Source organism: Siphateles boraxobius, unplaced genomic scaffold, assembly GCF_051911475.1.
Source record: "Siphateles boraxobius isolate OS27281-9 unplaced genomic scaffold, OSU_SipBor_1 66, whole genome shotgun sequence".
Classification (NCBI taxonomy): domain Eukaryota; kingdom Metazoa; phylum Chordata; class Actinopteri; order Cypriniformes; family Leuciscidae; genus Siphateles; species Siphateles boraxobius.
In genome coordinates this window covers 21,274,372-21,301,034 of record NW_027509193.1, presented here as the reverse complement: position 1 = coordinate 21,301,034, position 26,663 = coordinate 21,274,372, and the positions used below count along the sequence as shown (strand labels likewise).

Below are 26,663 nucleotides of genomic sequence, written 5' to 3'. Positions count from 1 at the left end.
GCTCCTCAGCGAAAAGCAACTAGTGCGTGCATCCACTTCCGTATTTATACCCGCGCCGCGGGGGCGGAGTGTGTGATGCGAATCACGCACGCCAATTACATTGGCTCGTTCAATAGTACTCGAAGATGATAGGCTCCCTAGCGTGATCCCATTTCAGTCGCGTCGACTACGTCCTCCGTTCCCTCCTTCAGGGAACGGTGGGTTGCATACGCAACCAGGACGTTCTCAATCCTGGTCCTGGGGACCCACTGCTCTGCAGATTTTATGTCTCCTTTATATGACACAGCCAGTTCAGTTCATAGAGCTCTTTCCTAACAAGCTGATGATCTGAATCAGGTGTGTTAAATGAGGGAGACATACAAACTGTGCAGAGCTCTGGGTCTCCAGGACCAGGATTGAGAACCACTGTATGATAAACTGCCAATAAAAAGAACATTTATGCCCATTTATGAGATGTAGGGTAAAAAAAAAAAAAAAAAGCATTGTTGTGTTGTATTGTGCATGTTACATATGAGACACAAAACAGCATATCAATGAAATGCACCAAATATAGCTTCATTGTCTGATATAGGCGTAATTTGCGGATGAGACATGTCTCCACCACTTTTTGCCAGAGTCGATATTCTCCCCACCACTTTTTGAAACAGCTTGCGGCGCGGATGTACCTAATACAAAATAAAAATCTCCACGTTTTGGCGATCTGGAGCTGGAATGTGTTGTTTTTTAAACCATGTTGAGCGTCTGTTGCCGCTGTTATCAGTGGCGGAAGGTAACAGTTATTCTTGACGCTCGTGCACAGTTTTCACACAGACGAGCACTTCTACCTATCGCTTAACGCTGTTGAATTCACATTCTGGTGAAATAAGAAAAACAAAATGTGCACAAATGTGTCCAAGCATCTTAATATACAATCACTAGTGATGAACACCTTTGGTTTTAATGAGAAAAAAAATAACCCAGAACCTCTCTGACACGCTTAACTAAAGTTCTACCACCAGGCACTTTTTTGGTTTTGCACTCTCGTGCTAATTTGCCCTTTTTAGTAAATCTGGCCCTAAAAGTATAGTTCACCCTAAAATAAAAACTATCCCTGTCTGATGATCTTTTATGCATAGATTTTATTCAGTTTTAAGCCAAAATAAAGTGGCAGTAGTGGTTCTTGTTATTGTAACAGGCCCAATTCTGACCACTGTTACGATCTGCGTTGTGTTATTAATCGAGAGAAGACACAGGACACTGGAACTGCTGCTGACGGAGGGTTTATTATCATGGAACATGTAGATGGCACTGGATGGATTAAAGAGAGTACAGCAATGAGACATGTTTTCTGTGATCTTATCACCTGCACAGATTAAAGGCCAGTTAATTAATCAGTTAAAATCACCAAGTTCTGTTGACGCACACACACATACTCAAACCGCTGTACTCAGTAATAAAACTATCAAATCCTAATCATCCATTCATAAAACACTTCCTAGGACATTTTTAACAGTCTGTACAATAATATTACTGCATATTATGAACTTACTCAAACTTCTGAGAACTTTTATAGGCCTATATTGGAAGAGCACCTCTGACTGCTTACCTCTCCTCAGCGTGCTCAAAGCAGTCTGAGTAGTGATGGCCGGTTCGTGAACGAATCGTTCTTTTGAACCGGTTCTTTTTAGTGAACCGGTCGAACCAGTACACTAAGGCAAAGTCCTTTTAGGCAAGTCATGCCACTCGGCCGTCATCTTGGCAACGCCTCCGGGCAGCTATTTCGGACTAACAAGACCAGGCTCCTATCTAAATGAATGGGCAGAGAGTCAGAACTGCACTTTCACTGGTCACCGGGACATAAAAACTGCATGTATAGAAACAGCAGTAAAATATGATAAAAATCGCTGAAAAAGTTTGATGACTTTTCCCCAAAATAAGGTATAAAACACCTTTTCCCCTACAGGTTATGCTTTTACTACGCATGCGCAAGGGTTCTCTCCCTCTCTGTCGTGCACATGCTACACGGTTTGAAGCACAATATGTGCGAGCTCTTGCTCGTTCGCTCTAGATTCCGGGAGATTTCAACTAATTTGCGGGCATCAGGGAGCCGCTATCAGTATGGGGGAGACTCCGGGAACTTCCGGGAGACTTGGTAAGCCTGATATTTACACAACTCACATATACACTGCATATCAAATCTGCCGCCTTTTCAAACAGTAACGTATTTTCCACTGTCGCAAACCTCAACTGTGCGCATGTGTCAGTGGAACCAGACGATAGGCTTAAATGTTTCCCGGCTTGACTGTTAAAAGCAGACGATTGGCTTTCCAGCGGGAGGGGCGGGACATGTGCATATAACCGCCATCTTTGGCGTTACGGGTTTTCCCTATATAGTTGTATTGAGGATCGTGGAAGTGGCATGTCTCTATATAAATAGTCTCTGACTAAATTGGCATGCCCTTCACTCGCTAACTTCCCTCCGTCTCGTTCACTCGGATGTGCGTCATTGCTCACGTTGCACGAGTGCCCACTTCTGGCGGAAACTGCAATGGGCTGAAATGGAACGTCCTAAGCCCTTGATCACTTGGAATCAGCTATGGAGTTGATTTATTATTTAAAAAATGTTTCCCTTATCGAATTTGTTTAATGCAGAATCCAAATGTATATAGGTGTGTTTGGGTTGTTTTATATAACAAAATCTAATTAATATATCATAGAGTTGTTTTTGGTAATGGTGATTAGACTAGATCTGCAGTGACTTCACAATCGTGTTGCATTGTGGTATATGGAGCTGCCTGAAGTGTACATATGAAGTAGACTCGCTCCCTCGGTCAAAATCGAGGGAACAGGGTCTGTCCATATAAACTTCTCTCGTCCACTTACTGAAGTGGAACGCACTTCAAAATGGCGGCAGGGATTCCCCCGAGGGGAAGTGCTTATGGAAGTTCGCAAGTGCATGTCTAAAAGTGGACTGGAACGCAGCACAAATCGGACTGAATCGTTCGAAACAGTTCGCGTCTTGCGTCAGTGCTGATCCACAAGTTAATAAAGTTACTCACTTTCAGACATGCCTGACAGTCCCTCCGAATCGAAATAAACCAATATCCCAGAGTATATTTTACTCCAGTAACTCCAACAGTTCACTGAACTGAGACATGTTGGTGCTGAGAGAAGTGATGAATGCACCGAACGCACAGGTACAGCGGTTCTCGGATCAACAGTACAGAACCGACGAGAACTGTTTCTTTCGGACACGTTCGACATAATGAGAACTGATGAGTGAGCTGAGCATGCATGCAATTTTTCTGAGGGACGAAATTTACGTTTCTTAAGTATTTAGTTGAACATCAGTAGGCTAAGTGTAACAAAATGGAAACATGTTGATCACATAATTACTTTATTATTACTGTACTATTTTAAAGTTTGGAAACACAATGAATGGATTGTAAAACTGTCAAACTAAACATTTATTATTATACTAAAATAATATTTTCAGGAACAGCTCATTTAATTTCTAAGTAAGTTGATATAAATATTTTATGTAAACTCTTGCCAAGGTTTTAATGGTGCACTGCTTAGTAAATGTTTATAATGCGTTAAAACATAACGTATTAAACAGCCTACAGGAGACATCGATTTTTTTGTTTTGTAAACTGTATATTCAGATTTCAGCAGTTCTCTGCTCAGCACACACAGGCCTATGCTACGGTTCTCGAGTCAAGAACTGGTTGTTGCAGTTCTTGAATCACCAGTGCAGAACCGAGAAATGTTTCTTTTGGACACGTTCGATACGGAGAACCGATGAGCTGGAGAGACTGCGCATGCGTGATAGCACCGTCTCTAAACAGAACTTTCTTTCGGAGGGGCGTGCCAAGATGGCCGAGTGAGTAGACGCTTTCTACCGAGCTCTGCAAACTAAAGTTTTGGAAACGGTAAAACTCAATTTATTATCTCGCCAAGCACAAAATTTTGTTTTCATAAATACTACAGCACTCGTAAGACGAACGATTGAGCAATGTCGAACCAACGAGAAAGGAAAAGAGGCCAAGAGAGCGCCGGACGGAAACCAAAGCCAGATGCTAGTAATATTACTCTTAAGGCTGGCAATGCTCTAGTTGACAGTTGTCACGAGTATACCTCCACTTCTCTGCCTCTCTCCACTACGGAAGACTTCATGGATGATTTTCCACTACTACCTGTCACTCCCAGTAAGTCGCCAGCACCGAAGAAAATGATGCAGGCAATCGTGTCAGAGCAAACCAACACCAGCGATATCATAGCTAGCCTCTCAGCTCTGATAAACACGCGGTCAGACAACATTGAAAGCATGGTCAGTGCCAATGCACTTAAAATTGAAGGTCTTAAAAAGACAATTGACTTTGTGTGTGCAGAGATTAAGGAGGTAAAGAGCAAAGTGCGTACACTCGAGGTGAAAATGGCAAAAGAAGGAAAAACGAGTAGACACGTGTCAGCAAAGGGTCTCGGAGTTAGAAAGATACTCCAGGAGATGGAATCTTCGACTTTATGGAGTTGAAGAATCGGAAAAGGAAAACGTACGAAAGAAGGCCATCGAGGTCTGTCAGGCTGTTCTGCCGGAGGAGAAGAACAGGCTGGCTAACACTATCGACACCGTACATCGCCTCGGTACCAGGCGGCAGGATGACGGCAGACCCAGATGCATCATCATCCAGTTCATCGCACGTTTCTGCAGAGACGCCGTATGGAAAGCTGCCAAAACGTCACCGCACCTGCGCGACAACGGTTTAAGATTTGCGGAGGATCTCTCTAAGGAAGACGAAGAACGACGAAGCAAATTATGGCCAGTGATAAAAAAAGCTCGGGAGGAGGGCAAACCTGCATTCTTCATTGGTGGTCGCGGTTTTATCAACGGATCAGAAGTCTCACTGCCCACCTAAGCAACTGACCCGCCTGCTGCATGTTAATACAAGAACACTTACTGGTTTGATTTGCACTACATTCAGAGTTATTGTAAGGTTATAGTTTTTTGTTGTACTGCACTTTGAAAAGGTACTTTATTTTACGAATTCGCTGCCTTTTCTACTATATGTTCTGTTTTTAAGGCCATTTAATAACCGAGGCAGCTGAACGCTGTGTTTTTTTGTTGTTGTTTTTTTTAAGCTGGCCGGAACTATTTACTTTATTCTTTACCGTTATATTTCTAATATAAAGCAGCGCTCGGTCCCCTTATTCGGTAATACACCTCTAACTATTTGGTTATTGTTTACTTTCTAGTTTATTCCTCGTTCACGTACTTTAATAACTTTGTCTTTATCTATTGTTTCTTTAAATGCCAGGGGACTAAGACAGATCTGTAAAAGGAAAGCTTTATTCCTATTTGCAAAACAACTTCGTACGGGTTTTTGTTTTTTTCAAGAAAGTCATTCCACATCTGCTGATGTCAATTTTTGGAAATCTCAATGGGGTAATGATACTTGGTTCTCTCATGGCTCAGAGAGATCTGCTGGAGTAACCACGCTTAAAAATGCTTTTACTGGTGATGTCCTACACTCAGACTGTGACTCCCTAGGACACTACGTATGTCTGATAATTAGAGTTGACAACATTTCTATCATAGTTATTAATCTTTACGGTTATAATAACAAACTTGAGAATGATAAATTACTTGATTCATTAGAGGAAAGAATTACAATTTGGCTCACAAGATATCCAAATTCTCTTCTTTTAGTTGGTGCAGACTTTAATATTGCTCTAGATAATGCTATTGACAGGTGGCCCCCTGGGCGGCCCTCCTCCCTCAGTATAAACCTTAAAAGACTCATGGGTAGATTTAACATTGTGGATGTATGGAGAGAAAAATTTCCTGATGAAAGATCTTTCACTTGGAGCAACAGGTCAGGCTCCAGCCAGTCTCGCATTGATTTTTGGCTATTGTCCAATAGCATTGATAAAGAGAAAATAACAGTAAATATCCATGCCACACCACTCACTGACCATAGAGCAATATAAGCATTCAATTTAGTGCATCTAATACTTTCCATAGATCTTGCTATTGGAAATTAAACAATTCCGTGTTAAGGCATGAAAAGGTGAAGAAGGAAATTATTAAGTTAATTAATCTTTTTTACAACACGGCTAAAAAGGAAAAATCCTACAACACTAACTGGGAACTATTTAAGTTTGAGTCAGGGAAATTATTCAGACAGTATGGAACCTCTATTGCCAAAGCTAAAAGAGCAGAAGAAGATGAAGTCATTACTAAAATTTCCTCATTCTATCAGAGACCCCCAGAGGAAGTTTCAGAGGAGGATAAACTACTTCTTTTACAACTCCAAAACAAATTAGACGAGTTATATCGACAAAAAGCAGAGGGAGCCTTTGTAAGGTCTAGAAAGAGATGGCTGGAGGAGGGGGAGCAAAATTCTGCTTACTTTTTTCGTCTTGAAAGATACCGATCTAAATTCAATACCATTTATAATTTAAATGTTAATGGGGTCGTTACTGATGACGCTAGATTAATTTCAAATTTTTGTTCAGAATTTTATAGCAATTTATACAGCTCAAATTATAATAAAGAAGTTACTTCTCATTTTCTAAACTCCGTAAATAACGTCAGAAAGATTGATTCGGCAGACAAAGATTATTGTGACTCCCCTCTTACATTGGCAGAGGTCTCTGATTCGATTGCTCTACTCAAAAACAATAAATCCCCCGGCACTGACGGTTTAACCGCTGAATTTTACAAAGCGTTCTCAGATCTCTTAGCCCCATTTTTACTACAGGTTTTTATGGAAAGTATAGAGAATGATACCCTTCCTCCTAGCCTCACTCAAGGGCTGGTTACATTGATTCCCAAGCCTAGAAAAGATGTGCTTTTTATCGACAGCTGGAGACCCATTTGTCTGCTAAACAATGATTACAAAATTATGGCATCGTTGTTTGCGAGGAGAATTAAAGAAACTCTTTACACAATTATAGATGAGTCACAATCAGGCTTTTTGAGAAACAGGCACATCTCTAACAATATTAGGCTAGTATTAGATGTTCTTGACTACTCTGACTTGATATCTGAAGATGGCTTCATCCTCTTCTTAGATTTCTATAAGGCTTTTGATGCGATAGAACACCAATTTATTTTTCTGTCTTTAGAGAAATTTGGTTTTGGGGACTTCTTCTGCAAAGCAATTAAAACCTTATATGTTAATGGAAATAGCTCCATCATGCTGAAAAATGGAACTTCCCCTAGATTTTATCTGGAAAGGGGCATTCGTCAGGGATGCCCGATTTCCCCTTATCTCTTTTTACTTTGTACACAAATTCTCACAACTCATGTCGGTAACAGTGCTATACAGGGAATTTCTATTGCGGGTAGGGATATCATCATCAGTCAGCTTGCTGACGATACCACAATCTTTTTAAAAAATGCAAGTCAGGTACCTGTCGCCATTCAAGTAATTGATCAGTTTTCAGAGGCCTCTGGTCTATGCCTAAATATTAATAAATGTGAGCTATTGCCTTTAAAAGAGTGTAATACACAAACTATTTGCAACATTCCGATCAAGGAAGAAGTTACGTATTTGGGCATTATTATCTCTAAAGATCAGAAAGTTAGATGCCCACTAAATTTCTCGCCAATTGTTAAAAAAACTCAGAGCAAACTGAACCAGTGGTTGCAAAGGGATTTATCTCTAAAAGGCAGAGTGTTGCTTACCAAGGCTGAAGGTATATCCCGGCTTACATACGCAGCTCTCTCTTTACACCTAGACAGTAAAATTTGTAAAGGCATTGATAGAATGCTTTTTGACTTCATCTGGAAAAATCGTACCCATTATATCAAAAGAAATGTTGTTATGAATAATTATGAATCTGGTGGGCTCAACTTTTTGGATTTTAATACTCCAAATAATACTTTTAAGATTAATTGGGCTAAGAATTTTCTTAAAAACCCTGTCTCGATTTGGAATTTTATTCCCCACTATATATTCTCTCGATTTGGGGGTCTGGGCTTTATTTTGAACTGTAACTACAATGTGGACAAACTCCCTGTAAAACTGTCCACTTTTCACAAGCAGGTCTTTTTAGCTTGGTCTCTCATTTATAAGCATAATTTCTCACCTCACAGGTATCTAATTTGGAATAACAGAGATATTTTATATAAGAACAAGTCACTCTTTTTTGAAAATTGGGTAGTCAATCAGATTCTGCTGGTGGACCAGCTATTTAATGGAGAGGGGCGACTTTTCTCCTATAGTGAATTTTTATCAACATATAACATCCCAGTTACGCCAAGAGAATTTGCAATTGTATTTGACGCCATTCCATCAGGCGTAATCATGCTTTTTAGGTGTACTAGCAGACTTCCGCTTACTTCTGTCTCCCTCCCTGATGTGGCTGAATCACCAGTTGGAAAAGTCTGTTTTTCCCAAATACCTCAAAATAATAAGAATGTTCGAGCACTATTTCAGAAAGAAATTGTATCTATTCCAAATGTTACATTTTATTGGAACCGATTTGTAAATGGCATTGACTGGACATTTGGATGATTCCTCACAGATACTTGATAGTAAATAAGGTGAAAGAAGTATCTTTCAGAATAATACACAAATATTACCCTGCTAATCATTACATGGTTAAATTTAAAAGAGACATCAATACAAAATGTTCTTTTTGTGAAGATCACCCAGAAACTGTTTTGCATCTCTTTTGGTATTGCTCACACACCAGAACATTTTGGCAAAATTTCAGCAGATTCATAATTGACCATATTTATAAAGACTTTGCCTTATTATGGAAGAATGTTGTGTTTTGCTTTTATGAAAGTCAAACTAAAGATAAGAGGTACTTCATTATAAATTTATTAATTCTTTTGGCAAAATTTCACATTCATAAGTCAAAATTTAGCGCTAAAACCCCTAATTTTGTACTGTTTCTCCACAAAGTTGCACATTATATTAATCTGATTTCTGGTTCCAACAACAAAAAGGCAATTAAAACTGTCAACATATGGTCTTCTTTCTCTTTGTAATGGTCCGTAAGCTTCCCCTGGCAAAATTGTATTGTATTCTTTTTATGTGTTGTATTTTTGTGTATTGTTATGTATATGTTGATTACTTATTTGTGATTTGTACCCTTTTCTGAAATTGAAGTTAATATCAAAAAAAAAAAAAAAAAAAAAAAAAAATTTCTTTCGGCCAACTGATGATGTGCTGATACATGAGCACCAGAGCTGGCTCTAGGCATAAGTGAACTAAGCGGCTGCTTAGGGCCCCTGGCCACCAGGGGGCCCCCAATCGAGTTTTTTTTTACATATTAAATAACTGAAGTGACATAAATGAATGAATGATTGAATACGAATGAATGAATAATTCAAAACAAGAAAATTCTAAATTTTATGATCAATATACCTGCCTACAACTGCTGATGTGTAGTGATGTGATGCTGTCCGTAGTTCGCATTCCGAGGGTACGGAATCTGCACATCCCGCCTGAGACGAAGGCAGGGGCGCAGCCGACCCCCCCTTAAGGGACGAGACCATCCTGGTGGTGGTGTTGGGGAGGATGGAGGAGAAGGGACATCTTGGAAGTGGAGGGGAGGATGGGGGAGAATGGAAGCGTCAGCATCTGCGAACTCAAACATGTTTAAGTTTCATTCTTTTATACTACGAGTATTTAGAGCACGATTGGATAAAGGGAAGGTAAACAGTGATGTAATAATTGAGTCTTCCCGGCAGAACTTGTGCAAGCTACATTTCACGTATCAATAGATATCGGTTTAAGTTGGAGAAAACAGCCGAAGGGGAATTTAACCTTCTAGGTGTAAGGGATGCCAGCTAGCATTGCTGTACGTGTTGAAGTGAACGTTCCAGCGTCAGTAACGTTCAGCTTCATAGGCAAAGATGGCACATGTGCTCTAAGATCTGTGTTGAGAGATGGTATTGGTCCTTGTGAGAAAATATACCATGTTGGGTGGGGAGACTTCTGTGATGAAAATAGGCTTCAATTTTATTAATATGGTGGCGAGTAATGTAGCGGTGCTAGCCTCATATTTAGGCTGCAGTAGAACACCATGTTAAGTGTTCACCATGTGCAAGTATGCCTCATTTGCAAATAGAAAATGAATTGTTAGGTGTGGAATTGCTTGTTGATGAGTGTAAATAATGATGATAATTGAAGACTAAGTGGACTTGCTGTTATTAGGATTAATAACAAAGTTGGCCAAGCAATACCGTACAATGATGTCATCAGTGACTTTGCCTCCAGAAAAGCTAGGAAGGAAATTTGAAGACAGTTACACTGTATTGAGACAGTTGAAAAATAATAATATTTTCACAGTTTTCAACAATCATTGTCATTATTGAACCCTTGCTGTTATTATGTTTCTGATTTCTCAGTTTTGTCATTATTTTAGCAAATAATTTATTTGATATGTTTTGAGACAGTTTGTTTTTAGAAGCTTCAAAGAGTTAGTAAAAGAGTAAAGTAAAAGTTAAACGTTTTAAAAACAAAAGTGGAATACTGACACACTTTCATTATTGAAGTACCTATTTTTTTGTAACATTCTATTTTTGATTATATTAAAGGGGTCATGACATGAGAAAACAAATTTGCCTTGATCTTTTGGTATATAAGAGGTCTTTGTACAATTAAAACTTCCTGCAAGTTTCATAGCTTAAGATGTCCTCCCCATTATAAACGAACAATTTATTTAATCAAGCTCTATATACACCTCGTTGGGAATCCATGGTACGAAGTGACGTCACGGTACGAAGTGACGTACCCGCCGTTTGCATATGACCGCCTCAAGAGCAAGACGACTACGCCTCATTTCGCATCATCGCATCGTTGTCGCGCCCACATGTGTTCAGTCGACATGCAGCGAGTGGGTCTGTTTACAAGGATATCGCGATGCCACGCAGATGTGCTGTTCCTGGCTGTGGACAAACAACATGTTTGAATACGGTGCCGAAAGATCCAGACGTCAGGGAAAAATGGATGCAGTTTATTTTTTGCGGACGTCCCAGTCACGGCAGTGTTAATTGTCTTCTCTACATTTCAAGGATGACTGTTTTGAGAACAAATCGCAGTATGATGCTGGCTTTGCCAGAAAACTTTTGCTTAAAGGTCAGGCCGCGCAGACTATTCTAGGGCCAACAACAACGCCGCACACCGTAAGTAATGTATTTCATCTTAAAACTACTTTTTAAAACGTTAATTGCAGTTCATTCATTATGAATAATCACAGTGTTTTTACTTAGTTTACTTCCATATTGTTTTCAGAGTCCGTCATGTTCAGGGCAGGCTCCGTATTATGTCAAACTGACCGACCCACTCAGACAAATAATGTTCAACTGTTAGCAAATTGTAGGATGATTACGCAACAATAACCCGTTTTCAAGTGTCTCGGGTTACAAATGACATATTAATTCAAAATAGTTTCACACTTTCCATGTGGACACGGGCTGATCCATTCTTAGTTGTTGTGGTGATGGTTCAGTTTCTTCTGATTCCGGCTCAAACATATAAGCTTGTATCATTGCAAGAGCCATCGCCTCGCACGCAGCAATCGGCAGCACCCGCTACTAATGTAAACAGTTCCGCAGAATCCGCACATTTTCTGTCTAGGGGGCATTAATAATTTATGTGTAAGCACTGACGTTAGCCAATCATAACAGTGGGCGTTAACACTGAACTCTTAAAGGGGAAACACCCCTAAAACAGACTGTTTGAATCAGAGGATGGGAAACAGGGTGGGAAAAGGTCATAAATCACTCATTTTTAAAAGGGTTTTGTCCAAAAAACTATAGTAATACTATTATTGCACACAAGGGAACATAATAAAACAAAAAACAAAACCATGTCATGACCCCTTTAATGTTTGTCTATTTTAGTTCTCTTACGAGAGGTTCTCTCATATTGCGTAAGCTAGCTTAGGCTACGGGTAAAGTCATCTTTGCTCGAGATATTGAAGCCAAAAATTATCCTTAATTTAGTATTTATTGTCAACGCAGTGCAGCAGCTAGCAGACCTTGAGCAGGCATATTGCGTGCTCATTGGTTGCCCTGCGGCAACTGCTGCAACCTACCACTGAGCCTCGCACGTGACGTCACGTCCAATGAGGGCGCTTCGCGCCCTTACGCGTCATAGCCCGCCGAAATGGGGGTGGCTTAGCGTATAAAAGGCAGGCTCGTAGGTTGTCTCACTGATTTCATCATCTTCAGCGAAGCTCTCCGCATCGCATTGAATCCAGCGACTAGCAAGCAGAGGAAAGTGCCTGAAGAAACCGGCCGTCTTCGCCACCTTCAGCCATCCGTGCCTGCTACGCCATCCGGCGTGTATCCTTTCATTGCTGTGTGTGTTCGCCGCTGCGACACTCACTCTCTCTCTCTCACTAAAAGAGCGCGAGCGTTTGTTACAAAATGCCTTGCTTTTCCTGCTTCATATGAGACCGCTTCAGCTTTGGCTTTGCGACCGAGTCCCGAGGTGGGCATGGCAACACGGCACCCTCCGAGTAACAGTTACTCCGACCTGCCGTCAGACCTTCACCCCGTGGTCGAACCTCAGTTTTCTACGGGCCGGATTGCCCCTGGAACGAGCTTCGCGGCATGTTGTTGTAACAACAGATGCCTCATCCATGGGCTGGGGTGCCATGTGCAATGGACGTGCTGCCGCGGGCTCCTGGACAGGACCCCGACGCCTCTGGCATGTCAATTGCCTCGAGTTGCTGGCTGTACGTCTTGCTTTGCGCCGCTTCCGGGCCGTGCTCAAGAACCAACACGTACTAGTCCGTTCAGACAATACCGGCACTGTAGCGTACATCCTGCCACCAGCGGTGGCGGCTACCATCACTTCCGCTAGAGCGTCGTCCACTAGACACGTCTATGCGTTGAAGTGGAACCTCTTCGTCAACTGGTGCTCTTCTCACCGAGAAGACCCCCGGAGATGTTCGATTAGTGTCGTGCTTTCATTCCTTCAAAATGGGTTGGAGCGAAGGCTGTCTCCCTCCACCCTGAAAGTCTATGTTTCCGCCATTGCCGCACACCATGACCCGGTCGAAGGTAAGTCCGTTGGGAAGCACGACCTGATCGTCAGGTTCCTGAGAGGAGCGAGGAGACTGAATCCTCCTCGCCCTCCTCTCGTTCCCTCTTGGGACCTCTCAGTGGTTCTAACTGCCCTGCAGAGTGGTCCCTTTGAGCCTTTGCAATCAGTGGAGCTTAAGTTCCTGTCTATGAAGACAGCGCTCCTGGTTGCATTGGCCTCCATCAAGAGGGTAGGGGACCTGCACGCATTCTCCGTTGACGAAGCGTGCCTGGAATTCGGGCCGGCTTACTCTCACTAGATCCTGAGACCCCGGCTCGGATATGTGCCCAAGGTTCCTACCACTCCCTTCCGGGACCAGGTGGTGAACCTGCAAGCGCTGCCCCTGGAGGAGGCAGACCCAGCCTTGGCACTGCTCTGTCCAGTACGCGCTCTCCGCGCCTATGTAGACAGGACGCAGTGTTTCAGGACCTCAGACCAGCTCTTTGTCTGTTATGGTGGGAAGCTGAAGGGAAAGGCTCTCTCCAAGCAAAGGTTGTCTCACTGGATAGTGGACGCCATTGCCTTGGCATACCAGCAGCAAGGTCGACCGTGCCCCCTTGGTGTGACTGCCCACTCCACCCGGAGTTTGGCGTCCTCTTGGGCTCTAGCGCATGGCGCCTCGCTAACAGACATCTGCAGAGCTGCAGGCTGGGCGACACCTAACACATTCGCCAGATTCTATAATCTCAGAGTGGAGCCAGTGTCTCTCTCATGTACTCGCTTCAACCAGCTAGTACTGGATCCGCTCAGGTGTCTTCGCTTGCTCGCCATTCCACTCCACGGACTGGATACGTGCGATATTCTCCTCAGGTGAGCTTCTCCAAAAGCCCTGAGTCCCTCCAGCACTCCTGACGTCGGCGCCAGTGTCTATTGCCTGCGCGTCGGCAAGGTGACTCCCGTGCGCATGGTCCCTCCTCTGAGCGACCCCCACATGTGTATTTCCACTGTAAGCCTCTCTGAGCATGTGTCTTTCCCTTTGCAAGCCACCTTGCCACCCCTGGGGTTGAAATATTCCACCTGCGGCTGGACACCCCGGTGTTCTCCATATGCATCCTTCGGGTCATATGTGTATTCTCTAAGTCCCCCCCGTTGGGCTGGCAATATTTTGCATATTCCTCTAAACTATGGGATATGCTCCCCAGTGTACCTTGGTATTCCTGTGCTAGATAGGAGTCCTTCATCTGTGCCAATCTCACAACAAGGATCTCAGATTTACGCAGGGCACTGGAAGACAGCCGAGAAGGTGGCGTGATTAGACTGGTAACCCATTCGTCGTCATCCGACGTAACTCGGAGTGACAACGAAAAGGAACGTCTCGGTTACGTATGTAACCCTCGTTCCCTGAGTAGGGGAACGTTACGTCTGCCTGCCACTTTCCGCTGTACCGCGGGGATCGCCTGAGCTCAGTCTTGGCTCCTCAGCGAAGAAACATATCTGCTTGCTGCCGGCTTCCTCCTTTTATACCCACGAGGTGGGGCGGAGTTACGCCATGCAAATTCCGCAGACCCATGGCATTTCTTTGCCATTGGCTCGTTTTGTAATACTCGAAGTTGATAGGCTTTCTAAGCGAAACCCCATTCGTCGTCATCCGACGTAACGTCTCCGTTCCCTACTCAGGGAACGAGGGTTACATACGTAACCGAGACGTTTTCACCAAAGGGTACATTTAAATACATCCTAAATCAGGCCTACAAGGCAGATACATGTGGAAACACAACCAGTTCTTGAAACTGACTTATGCCCAAAACTGACACACTAATCCGGAAAGGGGCGGAACAACAACAATAAAATAAATAAATTAAAAAAAAAATATTCTAAACTAGAAATTAGTTTAGAAATTAGACGTCTAAAAAAATGTCCCGTCACTGGGCAGTGCTGGTGAATTTCCCGAAAATGCATCTTTCCACCGTAGATGCTCTGGTGCTCTGGTTGCATCTCTGAAACATTGACTCAATAACAAATAACACACCATGAATAAATTACAGAACAAAGGTGTACACTGATAAAGTAGTATATCTTTTCTCACTTATTAAATGTTGGTCAAGATTTTTTCCCTTAATAATTTGCAGATATTTAATACTGCATTAAATTACAGTGTAGGTCTGCAAACCTCCAAAGATGCAAATGATTTTGTGGGAAGGGTCAACGTCTCCCAGACTCCTGAAAGATTGTGTTATAAGCTGAACTTTCAGTCAGTGCATGTGTTCAGTGGCTAAAACAGCTGCAGTGTAACCTATAACTGTTTTACTGCCTTTTTCTGTTGTAATGGAGATGCTACTATATGGACTCCTACTGATGATTTTTGTAATTGATGATATTCAATTTCTCTGCGGCTAGCAATAGCAAGCTAGCATTGAAAGCATGAGATCCCACCCTCTCTTCAGAGCATCTCCAAAGCCATGCCTCCTCCAAAACACATGAACATGAAGGTCGTGCACGGAGCAGATTCAGCAAAGCATAATAAGAGATGCCATTAAATTACTTAATGTCTCAAAACACATAACATTACAATAATAATTCACGTAAACAACTTACTTGTACCACCTGACTGCTGCAGTTTCATTTCGGAGTTGATAGTGTTTACATAGAAACTAAATTACCGTCTCTAAATTACAGTTACGACATGGTGTAAACGGAGCATAAGCTTGTTTTGGTTCAGGAGGAACAGTAAAAGGTGGCTTCTCTTTGCTCGTGGTGTCAGGTGACTGTCGTCTGTCTAACTCTGCATAGCCTCATGGAACGTGCTAATGATGTGTGATCTCTGCGCGAGCAGGGTGCAAGGAGGTATGGAAATACATACTCTGACAGGCAGGTAGGACATTGTATAATGTTAACACTAACCCTGTTAACGCAACCCGATCTCATGAAATGCGTCTCTATGGCATGCAATGTATTTATCATGCAATTTATACATTGAAAGTAGTTTTTACTTGCATAAGATACGCACTTTAAACCCCTCGGGTAGGATTAGTGATTTGGGGTACGTGCATATATACACTTCTATAGGATTAGTATGTGTGGGGTATGTGCGTATCATATGCTTCTATAGGATTAGTGATGTGGGGTATGTGCGTATCATGCGCATCTATAGGATTAGTGATGTGGGGTATGTGCATATCATACGCTTCTAGAATTAGAGGTGTGGGGTTATGTGCGTATTATATGCTTCTGTAGGATTAGTGGTGTGGGGTATGTGTGTATACACTTCTGTAGGATTAGTGGTGTGGGGTATGTGTGTATTATACACTTCTGTAGGATTAGTGGTGTGGGGTATGTGTGTATTATACACTTCTGTAGGATTAGTGGTGTGGGGTACATGCGTATTATACACTTCTGTAGGATTAGTGGTGTGGGGTACATGCGTATTATACACTTACGTAGGATTAGTGGTGTGGGGTACGTGTGCATTATACGCTTCTGTAGTATTAGTGGTGTGTATGTGCGTATTATATGTTTGGGTAGGATTAGTGGTGTGGGGTACTTGGGCATTACAAGCCATAAAGTGCGTCTCATATGCACATAAAAACTAATTTTCATGTATAAATTGCAAGATAAATACAATGCGTGTTATAGAGACGCATTTAACGCTAACACTATGGTCCCCACTACAGACATTCTACTGGCTAGAAGTAACTTTGTAAGTACATGTCAAATTATTCGACTATACCCCTTACCCTATATCCCTTATAGTTTACAAATATTCTAATACACTAATGACAGTTTTATCTTCATGTTTGCTCTCACAAAATTGTAAAAAGGGCTCTTTAAAACGTTGACAATCAGACTTCTCATGATGTATACTGTTTTAAATGTTATTGTTGGTGTTAGAAACTGACTGAGTCTGAGGCAGTGGTCATTAAACCTGGAGGATCTCACAGACTTACCAGTAAATCCAAAACACACATCTGAATCAACAAAAGAATGGCTTCAGCAAAGAAAGATGAATCTTCCAGACGTGAATCCGATAGAAAATATGTGAACACTGTGCAAAGGAGATGCATTTGCAATTTAACAGATCTGGAATGTTTATGCAAAGACAAGAAAATTATTCAAGCTATCCAAACAGTTTGAGTGCTTTAATAAAATCAAAGGGTGCTTCAACTAACTATTAGTTCAGGGGTGTGCACACTTATGAAGTTAGTTATTCCAAGTGTGTTTCCCGTCTGAAATGTGTCACTTCAGTTCAGTGGCATTGCATTATAGAGGCTGTACTTTTTACATCAAAGGTGCAAATGTTCTGACATGATTTATACTTGTTTCATTGTATAAATCACAAAAACAAGATGTTTTAACAGGTTTGTAGACTTTTTATATCCACTCTGCATTCCATGACAGCTATTACATAACTCAGAAGGGGAGGGTTTAGGAATGGATAGGAAGGGTCAGTTTGTATTATTAAATAGATTTTTACGTTAATGCAAATCTCCGCCCTTCTCTCATGTAAACATGAGCACACAGACATAAAGGCTCAGTGTTTTACAGAAATACAGAAAAATACAACCAGAATCATGTACTGCTTTTCAATACTGCTGGTTTTGCCAACTGCACCCTGAGAGTATCCTCAGCTCAACACAAAAAAATATAACATAGAAACCAGAGCTCAATTTGTATTACTGATAATGCTTTAATGATTGTAGGTGTTTTCTGTATTGAGCTGAATCAACCTCCTGTCATGGTAGTAAAACCAGGGAAACGTTGACCATCGCCTGTAAGATCACTGGATATTCAGCCTCAGGCGGTGGCTACACAAACTGGATCAGACATTCAAGTGGAAAACCGATGGAATGGATTGGCAGGCTCTATAGTTCCAGTAGCAATGGTGTCAAAGATTCACTGCAAAATAAGATCAGTTTCTCAGCTGAATCCTCCAGCAATGCAGTCATTTTAAATGGACAAAACTTAAACAATGAAGATACAGCTGTGTATTACTGTAACATTGAAAGTCCACTGGAAGCAAGTTGTAGCACCCAAGTGCAGTTTATTAATACTGATTGTGGCAGAGCGGGTTAGACCCCGCCCTGTTATTTGTGGCTGTCACATGAGTGATAGATGTGGCAGCCTATCGGCCGCTGTCCCTGGCCTATTTAAAGACTGTCTATGCCACCTGGTGATGCGTCATTGTTAGCTCCGCCCCTTGTTGCAGGCGCGCCGCCATTCAATGCTGGCCGTGTTTGGTTGGCAGCGCCGCGCTGATGTGCAGGCTGTTCCGTTCCCCCAGGTAGGCTATAGGTAAATGTTTGTAATGTAGACTTTTGCAGCTTGCGATAATCTACGGGCTCTTCCTTTCAGTTGGTTTGCTTTTATGTGTACGCTGCTGTGAGCAACCGCACGCTTATACAATTCTGTGATGATCAACTGGTATGTAAAGTTATTCTTTTAAAGTTTCAACTAATATTTAACTGAGCTAATCAACTGATGTCTGATGTTTTTAGCAGGATATTGATTCTTTTGAAGATGCTCCGTCTTAATGCGGACGTTGGGCTGATCGTTTTCTGCATAAAATCCATTTAGACTGCGCTGATGTCTTGCTGCTGTGCTGCTGTGTTTCTGTTTTTTTTGTATGTCTTCATCGCTACAACCATCGATCTGTTCACCGCTGCAGGTGCCGAAGTTGTGTACGTGGGCTCGCCCTTCAGTCATCTTATTATTGGCTGCCTGTGTGTTAAGTTGTATGTTTCTTTACTTTGTTTTTGGTTAGTTTGGATGTTGATTATTGTGCAATGTGTTAAGTTGTAACTTTGTTGCCCTGTGATTTGTGAAATTCTTTTTTTCTACAAGTTAGTGTTCCCTTGTGGTGAGTGTTTGGTATCACCAACCACTCTGAATTTTGTTATTAGTTGTGTCTAGTATCATTTGTTTAGTGTATTCATTAATCTTGTTTTTGTTTATTTTAGGCTGATGGACCCCGGGTTGGGAGGTTAGCTTTCCTTGTCTTCTGGTGGTGGTGGTACTTCAAGCACTTAGTGTGGTTTGCCGCTTGTAACCACTTATACCTCACTGGGCGTGCGTGTGTGCGTGCGTGTGGCTTTTGAATTAGGTACTTAGCTACCCAGCAAACACGCGACGTCAGATTGACGTTCAGATCATCTCCGTATAACGTCCGTCAGTTCAGAACCACTTTTGTACGTCCTGTGGACATGCAAAACAGGTTCAAAAACTGAACGTCTAACTAGGACCCCCTATGGACGTCTGGGGACGTGCAAAACTGGTTCAATATCTGAACGTCTAACTAGGACCCCCTATGGACGTCTGTGGACGTGCAAAACTGGTTCAATATCTGAACGTCTGACTAGGGACTTTTTTGGATGTCTGTGGACGTGCGAAACTGGTTCAATATCTGAACGTCTAACTAGGACCCCCTATGGACGTCTGTGGACGTGCAAAACTGGTTCAATATCTAAACGTCTGACTAGAGACTTTTTTGGACGTCTGTGGACGTGCGAAACTGGTTCAATATCTGAACGTCTAACTAGGACCCCCTATGGACGTCTGTGGACGTGCAAAAATGGTTCAATATCTAAACGTCTGACTAGAGACTTTTTTGGACGTCTGTGGACGTGCGAAACTGGTTCAATATCTGAACGTCTAACTAGGACCCCCTATGGACGTCGGTGGACGTGCAAAACTGGTTCAAAATCTGAACGTCTGACTAGGGACTTTTTTGGACGTCTGTGAACGTGCAAAACAGGTTCAAAATCTGAACGTCTGACTAGGGACTCTATTGGACGTCTGTGGACGTGCAAAACAGGTTCAATATCTGCACGCCTGACTAGGGACTCTTTTGGACGTTTGTGGACGTGCAAAACTGGTTTAATATCTGAATGTCTGACTAGGGACTCTTTTTGACATCTATGGACGTGCAAAACTGGATCAATGTTTTGACTGGGGACTCTTTGACGGCTGTGGACGTGCAAAACTGGATCAATATTTTGACTGGGGACTCTTTGACGGCTGTGGACGTGCAAAACTGGATCAATATTTTGACTGGGGACTCTTTGACGGCTGTGGACGTGCAAAACTGGATCAATATTTTGACTGGGGACTCTTTGACGGCTGTGGACGTGCAAAACATGTTCAAAATCTGAACGTCTGACTAGGACCCCCTATGAACGTCTGAGGACATGCAAAATGGGTTCATGCACATTTCCAGCATTAAAAGCAATTCAGTAGAATTACAACCCACTATCAAGTGGTGAAGAGCACGATTCATGATTATCTGGATCTTGCACATATGGTTGAGCCCAGAACGGGCCTAAAATATTACAGATTTATATTGAAAATGTTGGAGTGGGATCATATAGTGTATTTTTGTTTTTGTAAAAACTCCTAATTCAATGTTGATTTAGCACATATACTGCAGTTATATGTCCTGATGTCATTGGAGGACACAGAATCCATTACGGATGAACAAATATAGCAAATATGTGTGAGATTAGGGTTAGGGTTAGGGTAACCCTAATCCTACTTCAAAATATTTGAATATACCGCAAAGTAGGAAAATCAGAAGCTAAATCTATAATAATGAAAGAAGTTATGAGATTGTGGCAGGAACAATATAATAGAGGAAACATGAATACTGGTTTATGTAATAGTTGCAGGTACCTGATCAACATTGTTATGATGTGATAGTCAAAAGGAAAATTTAGGGTTAGGGTTGTTAACCCTAGCACAAAATACAGCAAAGTTATACAGAAAGTTACAGCAAGTAGGAAGCTATAATCGATAATAAGAAAGAAGTTATGAGAATGTGGCAGGAAGAGGAAGGGAGGTTGGGGTAAGGGTATGCAGAAAGAGGAAACCATCAAGATTTTGGTTAGGACACACTGCAAACTCTGCACCTGATCAGCAGAGTGTTGTGCAATAAATATGATAGCAGTAGTCAAGATAAAAATTTAGGACATGGGAGAGACTTGCATTGCAATACTTGCATTAGCACTTGCATAGCATATTGTTTATCTGCTTCTATTGTTCTCATTTGTAAGTTGCTTGGATAAAAGGGTCAGCTAAATGAATGTAAATGTAAATGAGACTTATTAAAAGAAATGTTAAATAAATCGTTATTGGTTATTGGTCAAAAGTTTAGATCGGTAAGATTTTTAATGTTTTTTAAAGAAATATCTTCTGCTCACCAAGGCTGCATTTATTTGATTAAAAATACAAACAAAAACAGTCATATTGTGAAATATTATTACAATTTAAAACAGCTGTAATTTATTCCTGTGATCAAAGCTGAATTTTCAGCATCACTCCAGTGTCACATGATACTTTAGAAATCACTATTAATATGATGATCTGATGATAAAGAAACATTTATGATCAATGTTGAAAACAGTTTTTTTTTTCCATGATGCTATGATGAATAGAAAGTTCAAAAGAACAGCATTTATCTGAAATTGAAAGCTTTTGTAACATTAAACACTACCCTTCAAAAGTTTGGGGTCAGTACAGTAACAATAATTTTATTTTTGGGGGAAAGAAATAAAATAAATCAATACTTTTATTCATCAAGGATGACTTAAACTGATCAAACGTTACAGTAAAGACATTTATAATGTTAGAAAATTTTCTATTTTAAATGAATGCTGTTATTTTGAACTTTCTATTCATCAAAGAATTTTGAAAAAAAATTGTACACAACTGTTTTCAACATTGAAAATAATAATGAATGTTTTTTTAGCATAAAATCAGCATATTAGAATGATTTCTGAAGGATTATTTAAGACTGGAATGATGTTGAAAATGCAGCTTTCATCTGAGGAATAAATTACATTTTAAAATATATTGAAGTAGAAAGTCATTTTATATTTTCATAATATTTCACAATGATACTTATTTTTAAATTATATAACACGATATACGCCACACCGCAACGTCAACCGAAAGGTATCAAGCGAGGCTGCAGACACGTTGATATCCAGAGACTCTGCTTTTATTGAACGAAATCCCCAAAACAGTTAGGTACAAAAAACATTAATTTGATATGTTATTCAGTTGACATCAGATGAAGTGAATTAAGTCACATATGCCTCTTAATTAGGGGTGCAACGGATCAAAAAAGTCACGGTTCGGATCGTTTCTCGGATCAGAGTCACGGATCGGATCATTTTTCGGATCAGCAAAAAAAAAGGAAAAAAGAAAAGACAAGACAAATAAACATAAGTTTTGTTTTTTTGTTTATTAACACTTTTAAATTATTAAATTAAAATATATAAAATCAACTTAAAGTGCACAAGGCATAATATCTTCTTTTTAACATAATTAATTAAAAACAACTTAAAGTGCTACATAAAGGCATATATCCTTCCTTTAAACATGGACCAATGACCATTAATAAAAAAACAACTTAAAGTGCAACATAAGAAGGCACATCATCTTCCTTGAAACATGGATAGTGAAATAAAGCCTATGTCCACATCATCAAAGAAGAATAAAAGAAAGAAAGCAAAGCATACCTGAGCTTATAATTTCAAATTCTTTTTCAAAAAGACAAGGATGTCTACATTGTCTGTGGAGAGTGTGGACCTCTTTGCAGTCACTATGTCCCCTGCTGTTGAGAACACTCTCTCAGAAGGAACTGAAGTGCCTGGCACAGCGAGATAGCATCTTGCCATCTTGACAATATGAGGGTATTTACACTCATTGCTTTTCCACCATGTCAGTGGATCACCATCCACTGTAATGCAGCTTGCTGCCAGGTAGGATGCCACCTCCTCTTTGATGATGTCAGCAGGAGTCTTGCTGTCCATGTCTTTGCTGGCAAAGGTCTCTCCAAAAAGCTCTGCCATCGCTGACTTCTTTTGTGGAGGAGATGTGTCCAAGTTTGCTCCTGTTGGCTCTGCAGCTTGACCCTGCAGAAAAAAATTAGATTAATTAATTAAACGTATTATTTATTTTCATGTTTCATGGACATGAAAAATGTGGCAATAACATTTAATAGAACAAAGCCATTATTACTGAAAATAAAAAATGTATTTAGATTTAAATTTATAATTTTTAAATAATATTCTTTTTCTTTACCTCATCACACTCTTCAGTGCCCAGACTGCTCACAATCTCAGTGGTGAGGTCACTGTATGTCCTCTGGCGTAGGGCAGGGTCCATGTGAGACAGGGACTTGAACCTCGGATCCAGTGCAGTAGATCTGTGAAGGTAGTCCTGTAGAGTAGGGGGTGAAGTGTATCTGGGCTTCAGGTCCTCTCTAATGGCAGTCTTGACATCTCGAGTGATGGTGCTGTCTTCCACACTTGGAGCCATGGATTGTAGAATCCTTGTTTTCAGCGGCAGGATCATTGACACAGATGGTGAAGTTTCAGTGCTCAGCAGAGATGTAACAGTTTTGAGGGGTTTAAGCACCTGGAGGACCTCCTCTGCCACTTTCACATCCTCATCAGACAGGGTGATGATGTCTTTGACATTTTTCTTCAGGGTCTTGTCGGTCAATGCAGAGTATATAGCTGCCTGCTGCTCCAGATAACGCTCCAACATATCATAAGTGGAGTTCCACCTTGTTGGGACGTCATGTATGAGCTTATGATTAGGAAGCTTTAGCATTTCTTGCTTTGTCTTAAGCACATGAGCAGCTGTTGTGCTTCGGTGGAAGTAGGAAACCACCTTCCTGATCCTCCCAAGGAGGCGGTCCATCCTATTAACTGATGTTCCCTTCTGTGATGCCAAATTCACTACATGTGCAAAGCACCCTATCTGTGGGCCAAGTCCCGCCTCATTCACTGCATTTATTTGATTTTTGGCATTATCAGTTGTGACTGGGATATTAGTAGTACTGGGCCTCTTTATCTTCCATTCCTCCACTGCTTGTGTCAGTACCTGCGCAAGATGTGTGCCCGTGTGACTCTCGTAGAGGGGGCGTGTCTGCAGCACCGGACTTCTCATCTCCCAGTCAGCTGTGATGAAGTGAGCGGTTATCGTCACATAGCTCTGCGTTCCCCTGGACGTCCACCCGTCTGTCGTGAGCGCAACAGAGGATGTTCGAGATAGTTCATCCACAACTTTTTTCTTCTCCTGCTCATAAAGAGCTGGCACAATCTTTTCGCTGAAGTGGGTGCGTGACGGGATGTCGTAACGTGGCTCAAGCACTTTCAGCATGTGTTTAAAGCCCTCGTTTTGCACAACCGAATATGGCCTCATGTCAGCACCTATAAACACACCGATAGCGTTTGTGATGGCTTTAGCCCGGTCTGATTGTGCAACAAGGGGCTGCTTAAATGCCGCGGTGATAAGCGGTTGATGAGCAGCCTTCGTTTTCACTCCTGTCAGTGAAACACCGGAGTGATGTCGCTTCAAATGCGTGGCCATGCTTGACGTGTTTCCACTGTCATATGGCTTTCTTGTGCCACAGTGCCTACACACCGTCACAGTTTTATCTACTAACCTCTTTCCTTCTTCATTATAGTGGACAGGGAAGCCGAAATGCTCCCATACAGGTGATTTAAATGACGCGGGGCGTTCATGCTCCTCCATTCCTCAGCTCGCCATGACCGCTGTGTGTGGACTGAACATGCGCACAACTTTTTTTTTTCATAAATCAATCCGCGGATCACGTGTGTGCCGAACCGAAGATATTGATCCGAACGGATCACGGATCAATGATGATCCGTTGCACCACTACTCTTAATACCTTGAAATACTTCTTAAAACGGAGGCATTTTGCGGGGGGTCGACAAACGCGCCGGCGTTGCATACAGCCTTAGAGAATTTAAGAAAATTACACATTTATCGAAACAACTTTGTGCTTAAACAACGTTAATTCTGACCCTCCGTTAACTTTTTTTCTAGAGCACGTGTCTAATAACAAAACTCAGCAAACAGAGGCATAAGCAATATATCTTTATAATATAAGTGGTTACTTTTAAATGATCGAATTCAAAACTAATATAAATATTTTCTGTTTATGTAATCTGTATAAAAAGAGAGAGATGTCTGTCGTTCTCTCATCTGCTAACTGTTAATTGTAGGCCTAATATGTGAACACGTGAAGAGCGCGTGCTTTTCAAGCAAATGTCCTGAGACAATCCATGAAAACCTGTCAATGTCCACATCAGCTCGATAAAACATAATATATTTAATCTAGTTTAAAGTAAAAATTGTATAATCTATCCAAAACTAGTAAACGAAAATTGTCTAAACATATTTGTCAAAAATAGACAAATAGTTTTGGATAGATTTATGCATTTTTTTACTGTAAACTAGACTAAATATATAGTCTTGTCAAAAATAAAGTAGGTAACGTTATGTTGAATTATCAACTGATGTTATAGTGTTTGTTCCAATTCAAATCCTTTGAAATATGTATGATAAAACGTATACTTTTACAAAGAAAGATTACGCTTGAACTATTGTTAAAATTGTAATTTTGTTTGACTTGTATGTGAAAACTTTAATAAAATGGCAAAACATTTATATTATAAACAAAATCTTACCCATTAAATTATTTTTTATTGTGTTTTATTAGTGACGAATTTGGGGAGAGAATAAATATTCCAAAACTTTCTGAAAATACAGTATGAGAATTAACTGTGTGTCCTCTTAGCTAAAATGTTTTCTGAAATACTCTTAGAAAAATTCTTAAATGTTGGACTGATATGCCCATTAATTTTAAGAGTTTATCCTAAATTGGCACATTTTTAGTCATAAGATATTTTTTTAATACGGCCCCTGATCTATATATTTCTGCATATAAAATAGTTGTAGAATTTGAAATATTCTTCTTTATCTCTTTTTTTAGGTTGAAGCAATAAAGACAGAAAAAGAGGTAAGTTTATGTTGAAGCAGAAAACCTTTATCGTACGTTGTTTCTCAAACGAAATCAATTGTACTAGGAACTAGTTTGAGCACAAACTAGGGCTGCGCGATTATGTAAAAAATCATAATCACAATATTTTTGGTCAGTATTGAAACCACTATTATGAATCTCAAATACATTAAGGCCCAGTTCCAGGAAGGCACTAATGTTGTTGGTAGTACCAGTTTGCAACAATTATTAGTTAACCCTAAGCTGTTACACTCCGGAATAGGGATGGGACAATTGCCGTTTTCACTATAAACCACGTTAGTAATATTGTTTAAAATTTAATTATCATTAAAGGGATACTCCACTTTTTTTGGAAATAGGCTCATTTTACAACTCCCCCAGAGTTAAACAGTGGACTCTGTAGGATTACAAATTTATTTAAATGTTTTAATTTAGGTTCAACAGTATTTTAACTGAGAAAGTGCACACACTGTTTTCCATTTTTGAGGCAATCAAGGTTTTGGACATTAACCTCTTGTCACATCTCAAAGGTCAGCTGGGCCTTTTGTTGATCTAATCAGGCTGATTGGATTAGCATCTCAAGGCTCTGAGTTACACTGTTACCTGATTAAATCAGGTAACCAGCTGAATCATGTACTTTCCTTTACATGTTTTGTTCAAGAGTCCCCTCCTCTATGAAATTAATCCCACCCCCTTGAAATGTATATAAACTGCAATGTAAAGTTCCCTTAGATTAGACTTGGGTAAGATTTTGGATCCAGCAGACTACAGCAAATAAACAATCCTGCTTAAAAGATACAATCCCAATGTCTCCTGGTCTTCGCTTCTAAGTCTCCTACACTTAAGAAGAAAAAGTTTAC

At 40.8% G+C, this 26,663-nt stretch overlaps 1 protein-coding gene across 1 annotated transcript; it reads right to left on the bottom strand.

Annotated features, from left to right (window-relative positions):
* Nucleotides 1-262: 262 nt before the first annotated feature.
* Nucleotides 263-24,347, bottom strand: LOC143722430 (E3 SUMO-protein ligase ZBED1-like). The gene is made up of 3 exons (XM_077213836.1): nt 23,052-24,347; nt 22,702-22,882; nt 263-417 (listed from the first exon to the last, which is right to left on the bottom strand). Exons 1-3 carry the CDS (start codon nt 24,345-24,347, stop codon nt 263-265), a joined length of 1,632 nt encoding a protein of 543 aa, XP_077069951.1.
* Between the last annotated feature and the right edge of the window lie 2,316 nt (nt 24,348-26,663).

Coding starts and splice junctions, on each gene's coding strand:
- LOC143722430 (XM_077213836.1), bottom strand. CDS start 24,347: ATGGCCACGCATTTGAAGCGACATCACTCCGGTGTTTCACTGACAGGA. Junction 22,883..23,051: donor GCACTGAAGAGTGTGATGAG/GTAAAGAAAAAG, acceptor TTTTTTCTGCAG/GGTCAAGCTGCAGAGCCAAC. Junction 418..22,701: donor AAGCTGCATTACAGTGGATG/GTGATCCACTGA, acceptor TTTTATTGGCAG/TTTATCATACAGTGGTTCTC.